At 48.9% G+C, this 22970-nt stretch overlaps 1 protein-coding gene across 10 annotated transcripts in view; it reads left to right on the top strand.

Annotated features, from left to right (window-relative positions):
- ST8SIA5 (ST8 alpha-N-acetyl-neuraminide alpha-2,8-sialyltransferase 5) overlaps positions 1–21711 on the top strand; it is an 88253-nt gene extending 66542 nt beyond the window's left edge. For 5 of the 10 annotated variants that reach the window (XM_063077526.1, XM_063077529.1, XM_063077521.1 and 2 more), the window contains 7 exons: positions 2197–2341; positions 4428–4540; positions 8702–8794; positions 9983–11667; positions 11821–12018; positions 13259–13319; positions 14367–14444. In XM_063077526.1, the coding sequence (XP_062933596.1) occupies positions 2197–2341; positions 4428–4540; positions 8702–8794; positions 9983–10451 (820 nt within the window). In that variant the 3' untranslated portion in view covers positions 10452–11667; positions 11821–12018; positions 13259–13319; positions 14367–14444. Of the gene's footprint in view, positions 1–2196; positions 2342–4427; positions 4541–8676; positions 8795–9982; positions 11668–11820; positions 12019–13258; positions 13320–14366; positions 16537–21311 lie in introns of those variants that run through there. The other 5 variants (XM_063077522.1, XM_063077525.1, XM_063077524.1 and 2 more) reach the window with 5 other exon arrangements.
- Positions 21712–22970: the final 1259 nt, after the last annotated feature.

Here is a 22970-nt window from a genome sequence, read left to right as displayed (position 1 = left end):
GGTTTCAGGTATAGGAAAGGGAAGTGACATCAGGCCTTACCATGCTCTAAATGGGAAAACCTTTAAGGCTAGTTGGTTGACTCTCTTTGCTCTCATGTCAAGCTCGTTGAACACTGATGAAATTCTTCATTTAGGTTGGCAGAGGCCTGGTGCAGTGAAGGAATGGGCGGTGGGTGCTAGAAGGCAGGCATGAGCATTTCAGTTACAGGAAAGGAATCCTGTAACTGTGATCTTTCTTCCACCCTACTGCCTACAAATAGACACACTGGCATTTTTGGTTTATACATCAGTCACTCATGAGCTTGGTTAGTATGAGTCAGTCTCCTTCAGTGCAGGTGCTCTCCAGTGGGCTGACAAAATGAGTTTCTGGACCAGCAAAGCTATAAGGGCCAGATGCTGGTTTGTAATGCTGACCCACGGCCCCTGCCTTGCCAGACCTCTGGCCTCTCCTCTGGGAAGCCTCAGTCACATTCTGAAACCCAACTCTCCATAGCAAAGACTGCTCTCTGCAACTAGCAGCAAGCTGGGCTCCCCAGTGAAGTCCCTGCAAGAGATAAAGTCATAAAAAATAATTCGTATAACCTTTGGCAAGATGGAGTCACAGAACTACAGAGGGTCAGAGGTAGAAGAGCCAACTCTGCATTTTATATATGAGGAAACTGAGGCCCAGAGAGGGGAGAGATCTTCCCAGAGCCTGAGGGTTGGGACAGAAGAGAAACTAGCATCCAGGCCTCTTGACACTAGATTGGAAAGCCCAGTTTCCATCCCAGGCCTTGCTGGGAACTTATCAGAAAGCTTCTCCTCATTCTTTGTTAGTGGCCTTCACATGGGCTTCCTGGAGAAGCTGTTCCTTTCCTCCCAGAGCATCCTGGACACCAGATGTGACTGTTCCTGAAGCCAAAGAGGGTGGCCAGTGTGTGCTCAGCTCACTGCTGCTGTTTTTGGAGGAAGTGGATTCTGTGGGCTCAAAGCACCTGATGTGAGGGCGGTGGTGATCTGTGCCCTATCAAGTCCAGCGCCCTCTGCAGCCAGGGTAGAGGGCTTTGAGTCCCCAGGGTGGGAGGAGCAAGATGTGCCCAGGATCTGACTCTATCATGAAGCATCATTGGCCAGCACACCTCAGAGAATGCACTGCTGGGTGGAACTCCAGCTGCAGAGAAGAGAAGAAATCAGCTTCCCCGGCCTGGCTGACTCCCAGGCCTGCCTCATCTGCCACATTCTCCCTTGCAGGTTGCTTTAACAGCCTGTATCTGTCTGGACAGTTAGTGCAGTTGGTTAGAGTGCAGCCTTGTAACACTGAGGTCATGGTACCAGCCAGCCACCAATAAATAAGTAAACAATAAAGCCTGCATCTGAGCTTTAACCCTTCTGTGGTCATGTTTGAGTATTTCTACAATGATAACTACAGGCATTTTTTATTTTTTTTAAATAATGAACTCCTAAAAACTTCTTTTGGAAGACAGATTCCACTCTCTGCAGGAAGCCAGCCAGTATCAACCCAACATCCCAGTTTCTGACCCTCCGCATTCCTAAATCAGTTTCTAAATGATTGAAATTGCACATTTCTGTCGACTGTGTGTGTCTTGGCTTTGTGACCCCGCAGACAAGGTGAGCACCTTGTCTAGAGTCTGGTGTGGGGGCAGGAACCTAGGGCAGAGCTCTGCCTCCCCCGGGTTTTCAGTTAGGGCTGGCTAAAGGAAGCCGCAATAGCATGGTTCCAGGAAGTGGTAGCGTGCGCGCAGATCCCGAGGAAAGCTCAGGTGAGGATGGCTAATCCCGTGAGTGGTGGCACCTCCTCGCGTGATTAACATTGTGCAGGATTTGGAGAGGTGGGGTCCCTGCCACCCAGGGGCTTCCATTCCAGCATGACAGGGGTGGCAGATGATGAGCATGTGGTTCTCAGTCTGTGCTCCAGGTCTTCAGTGCCAAGTATGGTCAGTGGGGATGGGGGCAGCTGGGGACTTCACAGACAGAAACCTGGCCTGGGCCCTGAAAGGACAGCATCAGGAGAGGCGGAAAGGCCTGGGCATTGGGAGGAGTGTGGAAATGGGAGGGGATGGCAGGAGCAGAGGTGGGAATGAGGTGGGAATGGGGGGCGGGTGGGAGAGGCCTCAGCTCCATGACCCCTCTATTCTTCGTGAGGCTTTGCTATGTCCTGCGTCACCGGGCTCTCCCTCCTGTCTCCCTGCCTGGCAGGTCCACTCTGTCCAGGTGCTGCAATGCCCCTGCCTTTCTCTTCACCACCCAGAAGAACACTCCCCTGGGGACGAAGCTGAAGTATGAGGTGGACACCAGCGGCATCTACCACATCAACCAGGAGATCTTCCGCATGTTTCCTAAGGTGCTGCTCCGGGCAGGGGCGGTCTGGGGGGGGGAGATGTGAGGGAGCAGGGCCATCTGTGGCCCTCTGTGGCAGTGCCCCTGCAGTTTTGCATGACTCATCTTCTGCCCTTTGCACTCAGCTGTCTTGGTCCTGGTTGACCTGTTGTCTTAACCCCAGTAGCCCACCCTCTGTGTTTCCTTGGGGGTTCCGTCAAGGCATGATGAATGCCAACTGGCCATTATTTGAGTGACTTTTGGCAAGAAAGTGGTTATACAATTGCGGGTATTGCATTACTTGCAGAGGACATCCTGCAGATATCTCGGAGAATGATTAAGCATTTGTCCCCACCTGAGGTAGGCAGAAGAGTGAAAACCCATATGCAAAGGTTGTACGTACAAGAAGCACACTCCAGCACAAATTAAGGCACTGAAGTATCTAGCTCACATCAGATGACCTTGAGCAGTAATTTTCTTTCAAAACTTCAGTCTTCTTGTCTATAACCCTGGGGTTTAGACTAGGAATAGGTTTGGTTGCTTATAACAGAAGATCTAAACTGTCAGAGACTTAAACAAGATAGACATTTTTTCCCCCTTTCACATAAAAGAAGCCTGGAGGTAGGGTGTTCAGGGCTAGCATGGTGGTGCCCTGGTGATGGGGGACCACAGAATGAGTGATCCACGTACATGAACTGTTCAGATCACCTGGGCTGACCGCTGGTGTGGATCCCCTGCACCAGGCTCTCCGAGAAGGGGCCCTAGAGAGCTCTGTGCCCAGGGCAAGACTTAGTGGGTCCAATTTGTAGAAATACCAAGTGGGGGCACATCTGCATGCCGAGGTTCGAGGCTAATGACACAATGCCCAGGGTTTCACTGCATTCTGTTACTGGTGCGTAGGGGTACCAGGGAGGGGTGGAAGGGGAGAGGTGTCAGACGTGTCTCCTACATCACAGTGCTGAGGAGAATGGCATTGGGCCACCTTTATAAGGTGGGCCTTGCAAGGCTAGAACATGAGGCTGGGGATAGCAGGTGGACTTGCATCTCACACAGGTAACAGCAGTGGTTGAAACACTGCCTGGTATGACATACGCGTCCAAGGAGAGCCAGGGGTATGGACCACTGAGGCCCAGCAAAATAGAGCGGGGGTCACCAAGCATTCTCCAGAAAGCACCAGACAGTAAATGATATAGGCCTTGCAGGTCATATTATCTCAGTCACAACTAATCACCTCTATCACTCCAGCACAAAAACAGCTAGAGATATGAGTAAACAAACGAGGGTGGCTGTAGTTCCAGTGATACTGTAGTTCTTATTAGACACTAAAATCTGAATTCTATAGAATTTCCACATGTTACAGAATATTATTCTTTGGTTTGTTTCCAATCATTTAAAATATAAAATCCAGCCTCCTGTCCCCACCCCAGAGATTCTGATTCCATGGTTCTGGGACAAAGCACAGAAATTTATATTTTCAGAAAGTATTCCAGGTAGTTCTTGATTTACAGAAGTTTGGGAAACACCCATATAGAATGTAATAAGCCTTCGATGATTTTTCCAAAGATGACTGTTTTTTCCCCTTTCTCTGGTAAACGTCAATCAGTGCAGTTTCCCCTCTGCCTGTGAGACACCCTTGTTTTCCCTGTCCTGGCACCCTGGGCTGTCCCTACAGGGAAAATGGTCCATGAATAAGGACAGTCTCTCACAGACGATGCAGCATCTCCTTTGATATAGCCTAATTCTTGATGATCCCAGGGCAGTGTGATTGTCCATGAGTCCCCGCCTGGCCACTGGTCGCCTTGGGAGCCCGAGGTGCCAGCCAGGCCCCTCTCATGCAGGGCTGGCCAGCTGGCGTGTGCTAAGTGGAAAGCTGCCCCACAGGCTCCTGGGTGTCAGAGATAGGTGGGACATTTGGGGCCATCTAATAGTAACAAGTCTCTTGACCTTTTTTCTCACCTGTAAAGTGGAAAACCACTTTTCTCCCACCTTCCCTACAAGGTTGTCTCGTGGGCTATGAGCAAGGAGAGGTGGGCATGGCCACAGAAGTGAGAGCACCAGATGAAGGCAGGGGGTGGCAATGGCTCTGACAGCTGTGCCTACGCCTCCCCCAGGACATGCCCTACTACCGGTCCCAGTTTAAGAAGTGCGCAGTGGTGGGCAACGGGGGCATCCTGAAGAACAGCCGCTGCGGGAGGGAGATCAACAGCGCCGACTTTGTCTTCCGGTAAAAGAGTCACCCTGCCTGCGTCTTCACCTGCCGCTTCTACGCCCACAGCCCCCTCCTCCGTGCCCTCCCCTATGTGGGGCCCCACCCCCTGGCGCCCTAATGCAGCCTGCAAGCAATTAATACCTCACCTCCCACTCCCTACACACCCTCATGCTCTGGGGTCTCCCTTATTCTCTCCAGCCCATTCCGTTCTGGTAAGTTGTTGAACTTAGAGGTCCTCAGTTTCCACAGCTGTAGAATGGGAGTCGTATAAAGAGCAAATGGTACAGCAGATGCGAAGGTGTTGAGGACTCACAGGGCCACTTAGACCTGTCACTGAGGTCCTCTGGGTGGCCATCTCCCTGGTGCGTTCTACCCTTCCAGAAGCACTCGTTGGAATCAAGGCAGTCTTGTGGTGGACCACAATATCAGCTTCAGCCTGGCTTTAACTAAGCTGGAGACTGGTCTTTGTATTTCCGTTTCCTTATGTAGAGCCCCCTCTTATCTCTTTGGGGACCCTCACTTATATCTTTAGTCTGGATAGAGAAGATGGGCTGAAAACAAGAGCTTAAAGCAGAGACTTGGATTGAAACTGCACTGGGATCTCATGGGTCGTGATCCACAGTCACTGGGCCACTCAGAGTTGGTGGCGGGGATGGGTGGGTAGAGCAGGTTTGGTGTGACTGGGAGTCCTAAAATAAAGGCAGTTCCTGCATATTTTTGGTTCGTGGCCGTGCAACCCCAGCCTTCTGTCTCTAAAAGAAGGAAGCTGTGGACACTCTGCTCTAGGCTTGGAAGCCATGTTACCTGTCATGGGTGGCAAGTGAGAGAGACACTGTTCTCTGCTGCCTGGAGTCAGCCCGCATACACCCTGTGGATGCCCAGTCAAGTCCAGGATTGAGATTTAAGGTTCCTCTAACACTGCAGCCACTGGCCCTTACTGAATTCTTAGCCCGGCCACATTCCTGCCAAGGGAGGCAGAGAAAGCCTCCTCTTTAAAGATGGTCTTTCAGGGAGAAGCCCAGCTCTGCGGTCTACCTTAACTTCAGTCCGGGCTCCATCTTAGCTAAGCACATGACCTCAGAAAAGTTATCTTGCTCCTCTAGGCCTTGGTTTCCTCATCTGCGTAATGATAGCAGCTTCCTCAGAGCTTTTGGATTAAATTAGGTACACGTTGAGTATCCTTTATCTGAAATGCTTCGGAAGAAAAGTGTTTCAAATTTCAGTTTTTTTCAGATTTCGGAATATTCGCATTATGTTTACCAGCTGAACATCCTAAATCTGAAAATCTGAAATCCTAAATGCTCCAATGAGCATTTCCTTTGAGCATCATGTTAGCACTCAAAAAGTTTTGGATTTTGGAGCATTTCAGATTTTGGACTTTTGGATTTGTGAAGTTCAACTTGTAATATGTGTACAGCTCTTAGCACCTACAGCACTGGATGCACCATTAGTGCCCAATGTCAGCTACTACTACTTCCAGGTCCTGTCCCCTCTGCATGGAATGTTCTCCACCTCACCCCTATCTCCTACCATCCTGCTTTGCTAACTCCCACTTTTCCTCCCAAGCTTAGCTCAAGAATCACCTCCTTTCCCACTACCCCACTGGCAACCTTCTCTAGGCTCCTGCAACTTGGTGCCCACCTCTCAGGTTGCATTTAATACCCAGTCCTATAACCAAAGATCAACTGGGTTGTCTCCTTCATGGAAACTGAAAGCACATGGAGAACTTCTTTTACAGTGGCTGATATATTCACTGGCACATCATAATGATTCAGAAAATGAGTCTTAAAAGAAGGAATGAAAAAGCGAATGTAAGAATGGATTTGTATGATCCTCAGGACTAAGAAGTGGGGTGGCATAGTGGCTAAAATCCATGGGCTCTGAAGCTTGGGTTTGAATTTGGAGCTGTGTTACCTTGGGTAAGTTACCTAACCACCCTGTGCCTGCTTCCTGAAATGAAAGATGAAGAAGATAATAGTACCTACCCCTTGGAATCAGTGTGAGGATTAAATGAGTTAATATTTGTAAAATCTTCAAACAATGTGGGACACATACTAAGTTTTGTTATAATAAAAATGTTTTTTAGTAACCCTCTCATTTTACTGATGAAAACTTTGGGGTGGGGGACTGACATTCCTTGTCAGGATCATGTGGCTAGTCAGCAGTAGCAAAACCTTATTGAGTGCTTGCTGTGTGTGTACCAAGATGTGTTGAGTCTCCACCTTATTCCAGGCATTATCTGTACTAGATGGTATTGTATTGGGAAAGAGCCCTAGACTTGGAGTCAGACAGGCTTATCCCTCACCGTGTCTTGACCACTTAATAGCAGCAAGTCCCTTGACCTGTCTAAATGCCTGGTTTCTCCTTTGCAACACAGGGATGCTTATCTCTGCCACCTAAGGTTATAGATATCTCATGTAATCCTATGACAATTTCTGGCATGCTGTAAGAGATGCTTAAGAGATGGTAATTGATTGCAGACACACCCCCTGTCTTTAAGGTGAATATAAAATCTGCTTCCCTAGCGGTGTGATAGGCAGGGGTGTGGTTGGATTATAAAACAGGTAATAGTCCTTGTCCTGTTATAAAGGGTTCTCTGTACCATGGTTCCTTAAATGCATGGCTTCCCCCTGATGAAGGACCAAATCCTTCACGTGGCCCACAGTCCCTTGTGGTCTGGCCCTTTCTTCCCTCTCTGCCCTCAGCTTGCACCATTCTGCCCTTGTTCTGTGCTCCAGTCACCAGGCTTCAGTCACTCCTGGATGCTTCCTGTTCTCTTCTACCACAGGACGTTTGCACAGGACCACTGTCTGGAATGCTTATGACCTCCACATTCACCCAGTTAATATCTGCTCATTTTCAAAATTTATTATTCATTCATTATTTAGTATTTGATGCAAAGAATATTTGTTCCACATACATAACTAGGAAGCAAAGCAATAAAATGAACATCTGTAAACCAACCACTTAAGAAGTTGGATGTTTATATTGAGCCATTGTATCAACTGGTGTCCTCCTTCCCCTTTCTACCTCTGTTTCCCCCAAAGGTAGTCACTACTCTGAACTTTTTACTTATTCTCTCATTGTTAAAAATTGTTTTATCACATGTAGATGTCTCCCTAAAGAATTTATTGTGAAATTTTTTTTTTGTTTGAGGGCTGCCTTAGTTTCCTGTTGCTGCTGTGACAAATTACCACAAAATTAGTGGCTTAAAACACATAGTTTTTTTATCTTACAATTCAGAGGTCAGAAGTCCCACTTAGCCAAAACCAAGGTGTTGGCAGAGCTGCATTCCTTTCTGCATTCTCCAGGTGGAGAATCTGTTTCCTTTTCCAGTTCCTAGAAGCTGTCTACATTCCTTGGCAAATGGTCCCTTCATAGCCAACAGCATAGCATCTTCCAGTCTTTCTCTCTGATTCTGATGCTGTTGTTACATCTTTTCTTCTCTCCTTTGTTGTCATATCACCTCTCAGAAAGACCTTTGTGATTACATCAGACCTACCCAGATAATCCAGAATAATCTCCCTAATTCAAGATCCTTAATTTAATCACAACAGAGTCCCTTCTGCCATGTAAGGTGACATATTCATAGGTTCTGGGAATTAGGATGTGGACATCTTTGGGAGCCATCACTCTCCCTACCAGAGAAGCTCTCTACAAATGGTATTGTGTACATACACTTGTGCAACTTGCTTTTTCACTCCATATTGCATTTCTAAGATTCATCTTTGCATATATCCCACGTTTATTTAGCCCTTCTCCTGCCAATGAACTTTTGCCCACTTTCTCCTTCAGACTTCAGCTCCAGCGTTGCTTCCTAAGGGAAGTCTTCTTGACCCCCTAGACAAGGGGATGTTCCCCCCCCCACCTGTCCTCTTGGAGCTGTGATCCTATCCCCCAATAATGTGTAACAGCATATTATACCAGGTGGTTTCTCTGCCCCCGTGATGGAACTTCAACAAGACAAGGGACTGGACCTGTTTGCTGTCCCAATGCCTAACACAGAGCAGAAGGACCACTATCTTATTGCCTGGCCAGAGAGTTCCTGCCCAGCTGGTCGCCTTTGCATTCCTCTGCCCTCGTGGTCACCATCCCTTCCTTCTGCTCACCCCCTCCCCGGCTCTACCTGTGGAATGGCTGACCGCCTGCAGTTGGGCTGCCTTGTCTCTTCTGCAGGTGCAACCTGCCCCCCATCTCAGAGAAGTACACCATGGATGTGGGGGTGAAGACGGATGTGGTCACTGTGAACCCCAGCATCATCACAGAGAGGTCAGTGGTCCTCCTTCTAGAACTGTGCTGTCCAATTTGGTAGCCAACAGTCACATGCAGCTACTGAGCACTGGATATGTAGCCAGTCCAGATTGAGATGTGCCAGCTGTGTGTCAAACACATACCAGATTTCAAAGACTTACTATGAAAAAAGGAAGTAACATCTCATTAATATTTTTATATTAATTACATGTTGAAATGATAGTCTTTTCAATATATTGGGTTAAGTAGAATATAAAAATTAATTTCACTTGCTTCTACTTTTAAAAATATGCTTACTAGAACATTTAACATTACATATGTGGCCTGCATTTTATTTCTTTGGACAGCGCTGGTCTAGACAACTTTTACCTAGAGATGGAGCAGAGAGCTTTCCAGAGTGTGACCAGGGCTTGCAGCTCCTCACCTGGCTGTGTCCAGGCCACACTGGGGAGAAGCCTCATGCAAAGATCTCAGCCCCACCTGGCTCCCCTCCTGGGGTCTGTCTGGGACGTTTCAGGGGATGGGGGTTAATGTGTTGAAGTCCCAACCCTGGGCATAGTCACATCATCCAGGCCAGATAAAAGCTGAGGGGAGGGGACAGTCAAAGATGCATGGAGAGGAGTTATTAAATTGGACCAGATGCCCGGGGACACCTACATAAGGAGTGGGAAGAGAAAGCAGAGTCATCAAAGAGGGCCCAGGAAAGAAAAAGGTGTGAGAGATGCACCCAGAGGTGGGTGTGTGGGGGGGGCGGTGAGGTGGGGAGGAGGAAGGGGCTGAGACAGGACAGGTAGCTGCGTTTGGGTTCCATCACTGGGGACCTTGGGGAAGACCGCACAGGTGAATGATGTGTGAGCCTCTAGGGAAAGCCTCTGCTTGCCAACCACTTCCCCACTGAGCCCACCTGGGCTACCCTTGCCCTTCTGGGTTAAGCATGGCCCTCCCCCTGCAGCCACACACTAGATACTTGCCCCTTTGGGTCCAGATTGTCCTCTCCTGCACGCACTGAAAAAATATAACTATTCCTGAGAAAGCCCACGTCTTCATCTGCTCAGGTGCATGAGGGCAGAGGAGGCAGGAGTGGCCTTGCGAGCACCCTCTGTCCTCTACAACGCCCCCAGGGTGCAGGTGTGAGTGAGGAAGTGCGGGAGAGTGGGGTGCAGAGGAGCGGGCGGCTGGCCCCTCACTCTTGTGCTCCCCGCGCAGGTTCCACAAGCTGGAGAAGTGGCGGCGGCCCTTCTACCGCGTGCTGCAGGTGTACGAGAACGCGTCGGTGCTGCTGCCCGCCTTCTACAACACGCGCAACACCGACGTGTCCATCCGCGTCAAGTACGTGCTGGACGACTTCGAGTCGCCGCAAGCCGTGTACTATTTCCACCCGCAGTACCTGGTCAACGTGTCGCGCTACTGGCTCAGCCTGGGGGTGCGTGCCAAGCGCATCAGTACCGGCCTCATCCTGGCCACTGCGGCGCTTGAGCTCTGCGAGGAGGTGCACCTGTTCGGCTTCTGGGCCTTCCCCATGAACCCCTCAGGCCTCTACATCACTCACCACTACTACGACAACGTCAAACCCCGCCCCGGCTTCCACGCCATGCCCTCCGAGATCTTCAATTTCCTGCACCTGCACAGCCGCGGCATCCTCCGCGTGCACACGGGCACCTGCAGCTGCTGCTGATGGCGGCCGCGCCAGGCTGCCCAGCAAGCAGAACCTCTTCTCTTTCCCTCCGCCTCGGTGGAACTGGGAGTCCCGTGCAGGGCAGCGTGGGGGCCTGGCATTAAGGCTGTGACTCCATCAGTAGTTCAGCTTTGTGCATGGGTCCTGGGGCTGGGAGGGAGGGATAGGGGCCGGGTAGAGGCAGCTCCGTGCTAAGCCAGCACCACAGGTAGCATGCTGCTGGGCCGCACCCCAAGATCAGGGGGCCCTGGGATTGCAAGTGAATACAGCACATTTCCACGCAATTTTAGCAACCAAGAGAGCACAAACTTTAGTGTCCTTGTTGTGCAGCTAAAGGAAGGCCCTACAGAGAATGCAATAGAGAGAGGAGACAGGACACTTGACAGGACACTTGAGCACAGTCAAGATTTAATTAAGATTTTTGCTTTCCTGAGTTTTATACCGAGGACTCAGCCATGAATTGCCATCTAGAATCTCAGAGCTTAGAGGCCAACCCAGCGGCCAGATCTTCCAGTGAAGGAAGAGTGGCTCAGAGAGGTCCAGGGACTTACAAACTGCATCACACCAACCAAGTAAGTGACAGCACGTAAGAAACCATCAGCCGAGGAGAGCCACATCCACAGACACACACACAGTCTTGGTGCCTCCAGGTTCAATCCTGCATTTGCTTTTTTGATGAGAAGAAAATAAACCAGACCAGCTATTTGCCCTAAGGTTTCTAAGCCAATGTCATGGGCTCAGTAAGTGCTTAGCAATTTGCTTCCTCTTCTGTCTCCCTATTTTCAGCTGCATTTAAACCAGGAGTTATTTATAAAGATGTATTCCTCTTCATGTTCTTAATACTGCAGAATCCTGCTATATTGTGTTCCTGAATCAGGACTGTAAGGTTCCAGGCTGGGAAGGGCTGATGTGTCACGTGGTGAGTTTAGTCGGTGGAAGCAAGCCATGGCCTCCGACACCAGCATCACTGAGGCTTCTGCTATGAAAGGCAGGACTTCCCACAGCGCACGCCTGGTGGTCTTCACACACATGGATGCACAGAGCCTGGGCTTGGAGACCTTAGCAGTGCCTACACTTAAAGGGGCTCACGTGACCTTTCACATCTGAAATTCATTCCCTTGCTTTCCCCTGTGGTGTTTCCATCATTAATGTGACTGTGCCTAATGGATGCTGTTGATGAGTTGCCTTGGAACTTAGCTTTGTGGAGTCGTAGAATGTTAGTGCTGGGAGGACTTTGGTCCACCTGCCCGCCTGACTTCCCTTCCCTTCCTTTCCCAGTTCCCAAATTTCTGGAAAGCCTACTTGGCTTTGGTTTGTAGTTGGGCTTGGGAAGACATTGTGATAAGGAAAGACATTCTCTGTCTTCCAGGGTGGAGGGCAGACTGTAAACAAACCACAGTCCCACGTGCCAGGTGCTGAAAGAGGACTAGAAGCTGTGAGAGTACAGCAGGGCATGGGCCTTCCATCTGATCACCATTTTAGAGGCAAAGCCACAGGCCCAGCCACTGAGAGACGGAGAGGGCACAGGCTGGGCCTCCAGGCTCCCTATCTCTGGGCTCCTTTATTGGTAAAAGCTCTTTGTCTCAGCTTGTGTTTCATGTTGGTGGGTCATTATGGAGCTTGTCCTCCCTGCACAGCACTATTTTAGATGCTGACTTTCACCTGTGTTCTGAGCTCTGGTTCCAACTGGGAGAACCTCAGGCTGCTCTGAGTCGCAGTCTGTGGTTCTGCAAAGTAGGGGAGTTGCCACTGAGATAAAGTGGACCCAAACACTTGGGGAAAGACTGAACAAGGACAGTGGGTGGTTATTAATTTCTTGGGATCTGCCTGTTTCTCCCAAGAAAGGAACTTCTGGGAAAGATTCCAGTTAACTGAGATTTCTAGCCACTGTTCATGGTTAATGGAACCCAGTTCTTGAAACCATGGAATGTCAGAACTGGAAGGCTCTTAAAGACTGTTTTGTCCCACTTAACAAAACAAGCCTAGGTTGGGGAAGTGACCTGGGACAAGTTGTGCCCAGGGCTCTACCAAATGCCTGCTATGGACAGAACCCTCTACTGGAAGCCTTCTGGGTGACATTTATGTTCCAGATGGGGCAATGTTTGGGGGCAGGAGCTTTGGTGAATCAGACGTCAGGGTTCCCACAGCTGAGGGTACTGGAGGTTGGAATCTGCCCCAGCCAGGATCCTCGTAGGAGTTAGCGATGGAGCATCAGGATCCATCTGTGTAGGTGTTGGGACACCTGGCTTATGGCCATATTTCTGCCTGTGGATCTCAGGGCAAGTCCCTCCTCTCTCACAGTCTCAGTTTTCAAATCTCTACAACTAGAGGCTTAGAAAAGATCTCTAGGGTCTGTATAATGTTTTTCTTTTTTCTTTTTTTTTTTTTTTTTGAGCAAGTCATGAGGTATGGATCTAAGCCATAAATAATATTTATTATAATATCTGGGATTTACCATGCTCTCATTCTGTGCCAGGCCTTGCACTGAGCACCTTCCCTGCATTATCTCCTGTAAACATCCCAAGATGCCCTTAAGTAGGGAGACTCCATGGTATAGGTGAGAAGACTGAGGCTCAGAGCGATTCAGGGACTTGCCCATGGCCAGGCACCGAATGGAGGGTACTACACCCTGGTGTGTAGAACCCAAAGCCTGTGCCCCTGTATCTTAGCTTCCCAGCCAGTGTCCCAGAGGAATCCTGACTGAGAGAGATGCCACCACAGGGTGTTCTGGGACTTGCTCTAGGGACAAATGGTCTGGGAGGCAGTCTCTGCATGTAGGTGACTTTTCCTAACCCTACTCTCTGCAGCAGTACTGATCCATCCCCAGTGGCACTGGATGGGAACTGAGGCCATCTCCACATTTTTCAGGTGAGGAGAGATGCCCAGAAAGGGTACATGTTAAGTGACAACAGGAGTGACTTTCCCAAAGCCACACAGCCCTATAGTGGCTGTGTTGGGACTCACCCAGTCTCCAGACTTTCAGGCCATGTTCTTTCTCCTGCAGTCAGTGTTTGTAGGAAAAACATTTTTTCAAAGTCTCAGAGAGACCTGGGCATTGACTCTGGAGGCCCCCGTCCCCATCCCACCATGCAGTGCAGATTACCAGTTAAATTCTTATTTAAGGAAAGTTGGTTCCTCACAAACAAAATAACCATCATGTCTTCCTTTGTGCTAAACCCACTGCTCCAGACTTGAAAGACAGCAAAACCAAGCAAATGACTCGGTGCTTAGCCCAGCAAAATGGGCATTGGCTCAAGGTCAGACGTGGCCTCGGAGACCGACCTTTGACCATTTGAGCGAAGCTGCCGCAGCTCTGCCCACTCAGCACCGGGTTCTGCAGGGAACAGAGAGCGCCTGTGGCCCCTGACTTTGCTGTGCTTTCTGGCAATCGAGGGAGAGTAGAGAGCTGGCTTCAGCCAGTCATTCACCAAATATTTATTGGGTGCTCATTTTGTGCCAGGTGTTGTGCAAAGTGCCAGGGAACTAGTAATGAACAAAACGTCCCTGCCCTCCTGGAGCTTACACAGTGGTATGTGTGTGTACAGGTGTTAAATGAAGAATCCCACAGACACATGTAGGATCTTGCTATGCTGAGTGCTATCAAGTCCAGGTTCAGGGAGAGTCATCTGGGAGAGGAGGAGGAGGGGATGACGGGAGTCACTTCTGAATTCTGAAGGTTGGCAGCATGAAGACTGTAATGGCCGAAGCCGCGGATGCTTCTCAATGTCAACCTTGACGACTTTGTAACGTTTGACAGGGTTGGCCCCTCTGGTCTTTTTGGAGTCCTCTCCTCCTTTGTTTCCTAACACACCGTTCTTCCCTGACTTTCCTCCCGTCTCTCTGGATGCTCTTTCTCAGGCTCCATTGTTGATTCATGTTCCGTGAAGCTTCCTCAGGGTTCTCTTCTCTTACCAGGAGCGTTCCTGCAGAAATCTCCAGTATCTCCTGTCCTTGCATCTTGGACCCCTTACCTGCAGGCCCGTTCTGCCTAGGAGCGCCAGGAGCATGCTCACCGTGGCTTCCTGACCGTCTGCATCTTCCCGGCAGCTCAAACCTCTACGTATCCTCAACTGGTGCAGTTAAAAGAACAATCTGGACTCAGAGTCTCCTCCTACTACTTAGTGGCTATGTGACCTTGGGGGAGCTTTCGGAGCCCCTGGAGACTCGGATTCATCATCTGAAAAATAAGGACAGGACACCAACCTCACCAGCTGCTATGAAGGTTAAGTGAAATAATGTTGCACAATGCCTAGCACAGTGCCCCGCACAAACTAAACACCCGGTGAGCACAGGTTCTCTCTGCCCAAACCCTGGGTCACGCTTGCCTCTTCCTTCTCCTTTACCCTCTGTGTCTATTTGTTCAAATCTTGTCAATTCCAGCCCATAAATATCCATTGAATTCATTCCTTCCCTCCATCCCCTCTGCCACTGCCCTAACTCAGGCCCTTCTCACTGATCTTTCTGCATTCAGAGAATGACCTTCCGAAAACACCTTTTTGGAGCCCGTTGCTTGCCTGTACCATAAAGTCCAGATTCTTTACCAAGTCATGCAGGGCATGTCCCAAGCTGATTCACTCACCATCCCAGAGACCCTCCTGCCACCTCCCTGCTACCAACCCCCATCCCCACCCCCACCCAGTGCTGTGCCTTTGCACAAGCTGTTTGAAGTGCCTGGAATGGCCCCCGCACTCCTACCTCCCTCCCTTTCCCCTTACCTGGCCACTTCTGCAGATGATGTCGGGTTATGGCCCCTACATCCTCCCCTCTGTGAACCTGTGCTGGGCACTACTGTGTGCTTCTGCTGTTATTATCACTGACTTCTGTTAGGATATCTTCATATCACACAGCATAAGTGTCCCTGTGTCCTTGGCTCATTTTTATGTCCCCAGCACTGGCACAAAGCCAAACATGGTGTGTGCTCAACAGTAATGAGGTCTCTGGTCACCTAGTGGGCTCCAGCAGTTCAGGAGACCCCATTAATAAACCGAGTAACACCTTGGGGAAATTGTCAACGGAGGAGAGTCCTCTCTTGATTAGTTTTTGCCTAGTACATTCTGTCCTTGGGGAGCCTGGGGCCCAGGAGGCAGCAGTGTCTATGTAGTGGGGGCTCGTTGGCTTCATCACCCAGTCTCTGCCATCCTCTTTCTGTTCCCTTATTATAGTCCTGCTCATCTGATTAGTGCTTGCTAACCAATTTTTTCTCTAGTTTAAACAAAAGAAGGGAAAGACATTATCTGTTTTTCTTCCTTTATTTGTTCTCCCTTCCTCAAAACCGTACAGATATATCAGGATCTTATATTGCTGTGACTGTGATTCAGGTTGGGTAGCAGTATATGAGGGATTTATTAATAGTGTCTTAAAAACCTAGAGGGGAACACTTCATCTTTTGGCTGACAATCAGATGAGCTGAGCTTTGTAGAAGGTCTGCTCCAGATGCCCCGTGGAAGGCCAGGAGCTTGGGGTTGTTTCCTGGGAGGGGCGGGAGTGGGGGTGCTGCTCCAAGTTCAACACACACCCTGGTCTAGTCTCACTGCAGCCAGGGAACCCCTCTGGTTGTGGCTTGTGGGTCAGGTGAGGCCAGGCTAGGGGTGCACCGATGGCCAGGGTGTGCCTTCTGCTGTTCAGAGGTTGTCAAACAAGGCCAGTCTGCGGAGGCTGCTCACACCCTATGAGGCATTCTAATAAAACAGCATGTTCTTCAAGGGCAGACTGTAGAAACCTGCATCACATCACCTGGATGCTTGTTAAAAATAGGAATTCAGAGCCTGGGGAAAGGGGGTAAGGCCTGGGAATGGGTGGGTATGACATCCCTAACTGGCCCTTGCGTGCACAACTGCTTGTGGTTAGCACTCAAGGGCCAGCTGGGGATGTTCTCGGTGGTTCGGTGGCTGCCGCCAGCTGAGTGGCAAGGTCTGGCTTGAAAATCAGACTGCAGTCCTGAGTGGGAAAAGAATGAAAACAAGAGTTTGGCACACAACCCAACTTCTGTGTTTTCTATAATATAAAATACAACCCACTATTAAACTAGCAACAAAAGTCAAATGCTCAGGAATCTATAACATTGATAAAATATGTTTTGCCTTTACACTGACAAAGATTTCTTTCTCTTTTTTATTTTTAATTGTGGCAAAATACACATGACATAACATTTACCATCTTAACCATTTTTAAGTGTGCAATTAAGGAGCATTAAGTACATTCATACTGTTGTGCAACCGATCTCCAGAACTCTTTGCATCTTGCAAAACTAAAACTTTAAATGCATTAAATGACATCTCCTCATTTCCCCCTCCCCCAGCTCCTGGAAACCACCATTCTACTTTGTGTCTATGAATCTGACTGCTCTAGTTCCCTCATATAAGAGAAATCATGCAATATTTGTCTTTTTGTGACTGGCTTATTTCACTTAGCATAATGTATCAAAGACTTCTTTTGTATAAAGAATCGCTTAGGTATAAGCTGCTCTCAAGTGACTTTAATTGTTTTCAGCATACCTAGAGCAGAATTCTGGTTTTCATTTTTGCTTGGAGCAGTTATCTCAGGCCCTTGGTTGGTCCCTGACTTCTGGCCATCTTGGCACCTTTGCTGGGTGGTGGTGGGGTGGGGGGTGGGAGGGTGGCAGCAGATCTGGTCTTGCTTTGGTGGCTGGGCCATCCCGTACTGTGTCCTGAGCGACATTGGCTTTGCCAATCTTTTATAAGTCTTTAGATATTTCCCCCTGCATAATCTCTTCTGTGAACCTTTTTTTTTTCCATTTGAAAGAGAAAAGGAGAAAAATGTACACTACCATGACTTAGCTCTTGGCCACAAAATCCAGAAATCAGTGACTTTCTTTTTTTAGTTGGGAGATGGTTCCCTTGGCTGCAAAATCACTCATTTCCTTTAACTCAGTGATCTGTTCAGCTTTGGGGGTAGAAGTTTCATTCCCTCTAGAACTATGGTTCTCAACTCTCTGGAATCACCTGGAGGTCTTTATAAAATAATCCCAGTGACAGGTCTTCACCTTCCCAGAGAATCAGATTCAGTGGCCTGGGGAAAGGGCCCAGTATCATCAGTTTAAAGGATCTCCTTAAGTGGATCTACCACATAGTGGTTGAGAGTCACTACCCTAAGGAAGAGGATCTGTGCCTTGGCTGCACATTGGAGTTATCTGAAGACCTTTAAGAAATATCCGTGGGACCCCATCTCTAGACATTCTGATTCAGCTGGTCTGATATGTGACTTGGTGTATTAGGATTCTCCAGAGAGACAGAATCAATAGCATATGTTATAATTATACAAGAGGGATTTATTAGGGGAATTAGCTCATATGACTATGAAGAAAATTCACACAATAGGCCGTCTATAAACTGGATGCCAGTAGCATGGCTCAGTCCAAGTCCAAAGGCCTCAAAACCAGGGAAGCTAATGGTGTCCTTGGTGTAAGTCCTGGAACCCAAAAGCTGAAGAGTCTCAAGCTCTAATGTCCACAGACAGGAGAGAAGAGTGTATCCCAGCTCCAGTGGATCGAGAGAGAGCTTCACCTCTTTCCTCTGTCTTTTGTTCTCTCCGGACCCCCAGCGGATTGGATGGTTCCCACCCACACTGAGAGTGGGTCTTTCACACCCAGGCCACTCAGACTCTCATACTAATCTCTGCTGGAAATACCCTCACGGACACACTTAAAAAGATAGCTTTACCAGGTTTCTCAGCATTCCTTAATCTAACCAAGTTGACATCTAGAATTAACCTTCACACTTGTGTTATTTGGGTTTTTCAATCTCTCCAGATGTTTCTAATACACAGCCAAGGCTGAGAACCACTCTTCTAGCCAGCAGTTCTGAAATATGAGTTTGTATCAGAACCACTCAGAGAGCCTGTTGACGCTGGACCCCACCCCAGAACCTCTGATTTGGTAAAGCTGGGGTGGAGCCTTGTTAACGTGCTCCCAAGGGATGCTGACACTTGTCCGGGAAGTACACTTTGAGTATCACTGCTTTAGATAACGTTTTAACTAGATTGGCCCTGTTTTGCTGCATTCTTTTTCTCCAGTTGGGGGACACACACACACACCCCCATCTCCCCAATCTAATTCATGTGTCAGACTTCTTAAAGGTACCAAATAGCTTTTCTTTTTTCTGAACATTTTAAACATTTAAACAAACATTTTGAAGTATTTTTAAAGCAAAGTAACATAGATTTCTTCTCCAGGGGTTAGAAGGCTCAGAGTGTGTGTGAATTAAGAATTCATCTATGCCTCGGACTTGGATGCATTTTGTGATCAGAGCTAAGAGTTGGTGTCTCTGGAACTTGGAACCAGCCCATACCCTGGTGAGGGTCACTATGTGACTGGTGCTGGGGTATGATCTGAGCACAGGGAGGACCTGTCTGGCCCACCTGGGTAGAAGTCTGGCCTTCTGACCCAGGCCCAGCATTCTGCCCACCCACTACACCTGTGCAAAGCAAACACAGGAGGTGGCAGTGAGGAAACATCTCACAGCAGCAAGTGCTATGCCATCCCCAGGGGCTAGAGTTTGCACCCCACTTCATCATGCCCTTCCTTTTCTACCTTCCTTTGGAAAAGGCTCTTGTTGAAACTAGCTAGTCAGTACCTGGTTTCTTCTGCCTCCACCTCTTCTCTGCTCCTCCCTCCAAAGATGCCTCTAGCAGTGTGGTCCCAGCAAGAACTTCAGCCCCACAGCAGGTCAGAATTCTGTATTTAGCCACAAAGTTTACAGGAACCCTGAAGATCCTGAGGACTTGCTAGAGGAGAAAATGTTTCCTGTTTTATTGAAAAGGTAAAAGCACACCTCAATTCCCATGATCACTTACCCAGCAAGTGCACTGAGCCCCCAGGTAGCCAAGGACTCAGATGAAGGGAAATTAGTTTGGAGCTTCTGAAATAGATGCTATAAAGCTGTGTATCAAAGCACTTCATGCACTTTGCTAGAAGCAAATCCCTCATGGCATTCACTTTAACTTTAAATTCAATTCTAGTGAACTTGGTTCTGGTTTGTAATAATAAAACAAACTAAGAGAATGATACCAGCTGCTACATATAGCAGGAAGTGGCAGCTAATAGCCTAATCTTGATGGCATTAAAACACCAAAACTGTATATCCCAGAAACCATCAAGTGGTCTGAGGCTGTTCAGCAGAGGGACAAATATGTCACAGTAACCCCAAGGGCAACAAAGCATCTCAGTTCAGTTCGCCCTGTGACATCCACAGTCATACAGAAGTACAAACACACTCAACCAGTGTTCAGTACACTGGCATGTCTTTAAGAACGCAGGCAAGCATCTTATCCACGTTAGAATTATTTCCAACCCAAACATTTAAAATGCATTCACAACAGTCTTGGTGCTTAAAGGATAGACCCTCAGTTATCTTAACATTCACAGAAGTGAAACAGTTCATTTTCTAATGACGCAGGACGAGTGAGATGGGTAAACTCACTCTTTTGGACTCACGTTTTCCCTCTGACATTGGCGATTCTCTCCTCCTACCTCTGCCCCAAGAGCAAAGGACAAGAGGAGCAGGAATGCATTCCTTCCACCTTCCCACCTTGCAGGGACCTTGCAGTGTGGCTGATGGCACCGTTGATGGCGTGGTTTCAGGGCATCCTCCTCCTGCGCCTCCAGCTTTGCGTATGGTGTCCTTACCACATGTGAGAGAAGGGGTTGGGACCTCAGCCGGGATAGGGGATGGCACTGCAGTGACTCAGGCCTGGGTTTATTTGTGAAATTAAGAACATGACATACGACTTTTCCCCCACAGGTGAACACTTCTACTTTTTACACACAGTTGCCATCCATTTTCTCCCTGGGTGTCACTGTAGCCCTGCGAGGAGCTACTATAGGGCAGATAGTGGCAGTCCTACTTGCCTGAGCCCCAGAAATGGCCGTGGAGTCTCGTGTTGGGTGCCCAAGCTTCCCCGAGGAAGAGGGCTAGGGAGAGGTGGCTAATGTCCTGCTCTAGGCCCCTCAGGCACTTTTTTCTTCACTCTGGGTTTGTCAAGCTGATCTGGAGTGTGTTCCTGGTGGGGGCATCACCCCTGCATGGAGGGGACTGTTTGGTTTTTGTTTCTTTCTGGGTCCACACCAGGGTACCCAAAGCCAGCAGCACTGGGTGGCTGTTCCCGGTGGGGTGGGACGGGAGGCAGCTGTACTTGACAGTCACCCAAGGCCATGGGCCTGAGCAGAGCTGGAGTGTGGAGGGGGTTGTTGTCAAGGCTGGTAATGCTGCCCCCATGCTGCTGTGGCCATTTGAGAGGAGGCTGGTGGGGTCTCAAGTGGCAACTCCTGCCAACCCACCCAGAGCCAGTTCTCCTGTTCTCTTTTCCAGTGGGACGCTTGTCCCTAACTGTGGCTGGCTTCTGAGCAAGTCACTCTGCTCAAGGTTGCTTTGTGGGACAGCCCGTCCTTGCTGGGGCTCCCACAACTCTGCACAGATTCCCTTTCCTCCCTTTGGAAAGCCATAACTCTTCTTCAAAGCTGTATTGTCCAAACTGAAATATATGTATATGCATATGTATATTTTTAAACATTAACACTTTATCTCAATAAGCATACAATGGGTTGTTTAGTGGTGCAGTTTGGCATCAGTCCCCTGCCATCTCCCTCCCAAAATAAAGCAGGACAGACACTGGGATCAGCAGAGGGTCTGTGGAAACCTTGTGCCCTGCGCCTGGGTGTGGCTTCAGCCCAGGCCTGATGACAGTTCCCCAGAGGCCCTGCCTAGGGGCTCACATGAAGGCAGGAGTTTGTCCCTGAGGGATTGGTGACACCAACTCATCCCCAAGTGGCCTACATGAGAAGACAAAGTGGCAAGGGGCCTTGGTTCATTCTTCAGCCCGTCATTCCCTTGCTCTCCTCTCCAGGAGCCGGGGCACGCTGCACTGTGCGCTGCAGGGCCTTCCATCTGGAGGAGGAGGGGGAGACCGAGATGTCCTTTGCTGGTTATGTGAAAAGCTCCTCTCCTGCTCTGTTGACCCACTCCCTCCCCTCACCCTGGAGAGAAAAGCTGTGCTGTGCCATCCAAAGAACGCTGGGGAGGTGGGGCTGCTGCGTTATCTGATGTTTGTGCAGATCGTGTTCTGGGAGTAGGGGTTCGCACAAACTCTTGCGGCATAATTCTAGCTTGTGTGTAGCTGTCCTTGAGTAGTGATTCCGAAGTGATGACTGTGACTCTATGCCTAAAAACATAATCAGGGTACTTTGTATCTGTCACTGTGTTTGAAAGACCCTCAATTTCTACCCAATAAAACCAATGAGATGGCTCATCTAGCAGTCTTTGACCATGTCTGTGTGTGTGTGTGTGTGTGTGTGTGTGTGTGTATGTGTGTGTGTGTATTGGGCTGGACTGGGCTGACAGCAGCACAGCCCAGTGTGGGGACATTGCCAGGTATTGCAAAGAGCCATGGTTACCTGGGCATATCTTTGGGTAGTGTCGGGGGCACATGAAGATCAGGAGAACTATCTGTGTCTGGCAGGAGTGGTAATCTAGCTGAGGGAGTGGTGAGCTCACAGGAAGGGCTCAGAGACCAGATCAAGACCAAGTTGAGTAGAGAGCCGAATTGACAGTGTGCAAGGGCACACGAGGACATGGAGAGAGGACACAGGCTTCAGTAGGAGGAGCGGGGGGTGGGGGCCCCTAAAGGCTGGAGGTGTCTGGAGCAGGTTGGGGTTAAGATTTGCTCATAATTGGGGGCAGACCCCGTAACTATGCAGACTTGCCTCACTTTAAGCAAAGATGCTCTATTGAGGTCCAGAGTCATCAAAGGCATCTGAGCACTAATTATCCTCTTATACAAAACAAAAACAAAAACTTCTTTCAATGCCAGTCTCCTCGAATGTATTTAAAATAGGATTATATAATTTTTTTTTTTTAATTCATGTGCAAACCTCCTGGCTGGGACTTGTCTGACCCATGAGTTGTAGATAAGATTGCTTAGATTCCCCAACTCTGCATCTTTGGGAAATCCAAAGCCTTCCCCATGTTTTCCGCAAACTTCCAGGGGCTGATGTTTTCATGATCCCTCTTCAGGCTCCTACTTTTGAGCCTGTTTCTGTTTTATGTCTGTTGACCATCCAGATACCAGATGCAGCTCTTTCCTTGTTGTCTGTGATCATGCACATGTTCCAGAGTGTGGGGGAGGCAATGGAAAGGGATGGAAACCACTTCCAAACAAACAACCTCAAATGGACAGCCAAGCACTGGCCAGCCTCCCGACGTGGGCACTCCATGTGGCCCTGGCCTCACCCCACTCCTCGGGCTCCTCTCTTTTGGCTCTCTGTTCTTTGCCTCCCTGTTCTCATCTCCCCAACTCCCTCTCCAAGGCAGAACACACTTCTGCCATTTTCTCTTTGAAGCTTTTTAAGCAGTCTCCATGTACTTGGTCTCCGGCTGAGCCCGGGCCAAAGCTTACCTTCCACTTTCCAAAGATGTTTTCTCAAAGAAAGTCCATTTTCTCTGTAGGACAAATTTTGGTGACAGTTGCAAGACATGTAAATGTTTCATTATTACAATTGTAAAACAT

This window comes from Cynocephalus volans, chromosome 13 (genome assembly GCF_027409185.1).
Source record: "Cynocephalus volans isolate mCynVol1 chromosome 13, mCynVol1.pri, whole genome shotgun sequence".
Classification (NCBI taxonomy): Eukaryota; Metazoa; Chordata; class Mammalia; order Dermoptera; family Cynocephalidae; genus Cynocephalus; species Cynocephalus volans.
This window is presented reverse-complemented; position numbering and strand designations above follow the sequence as displayed.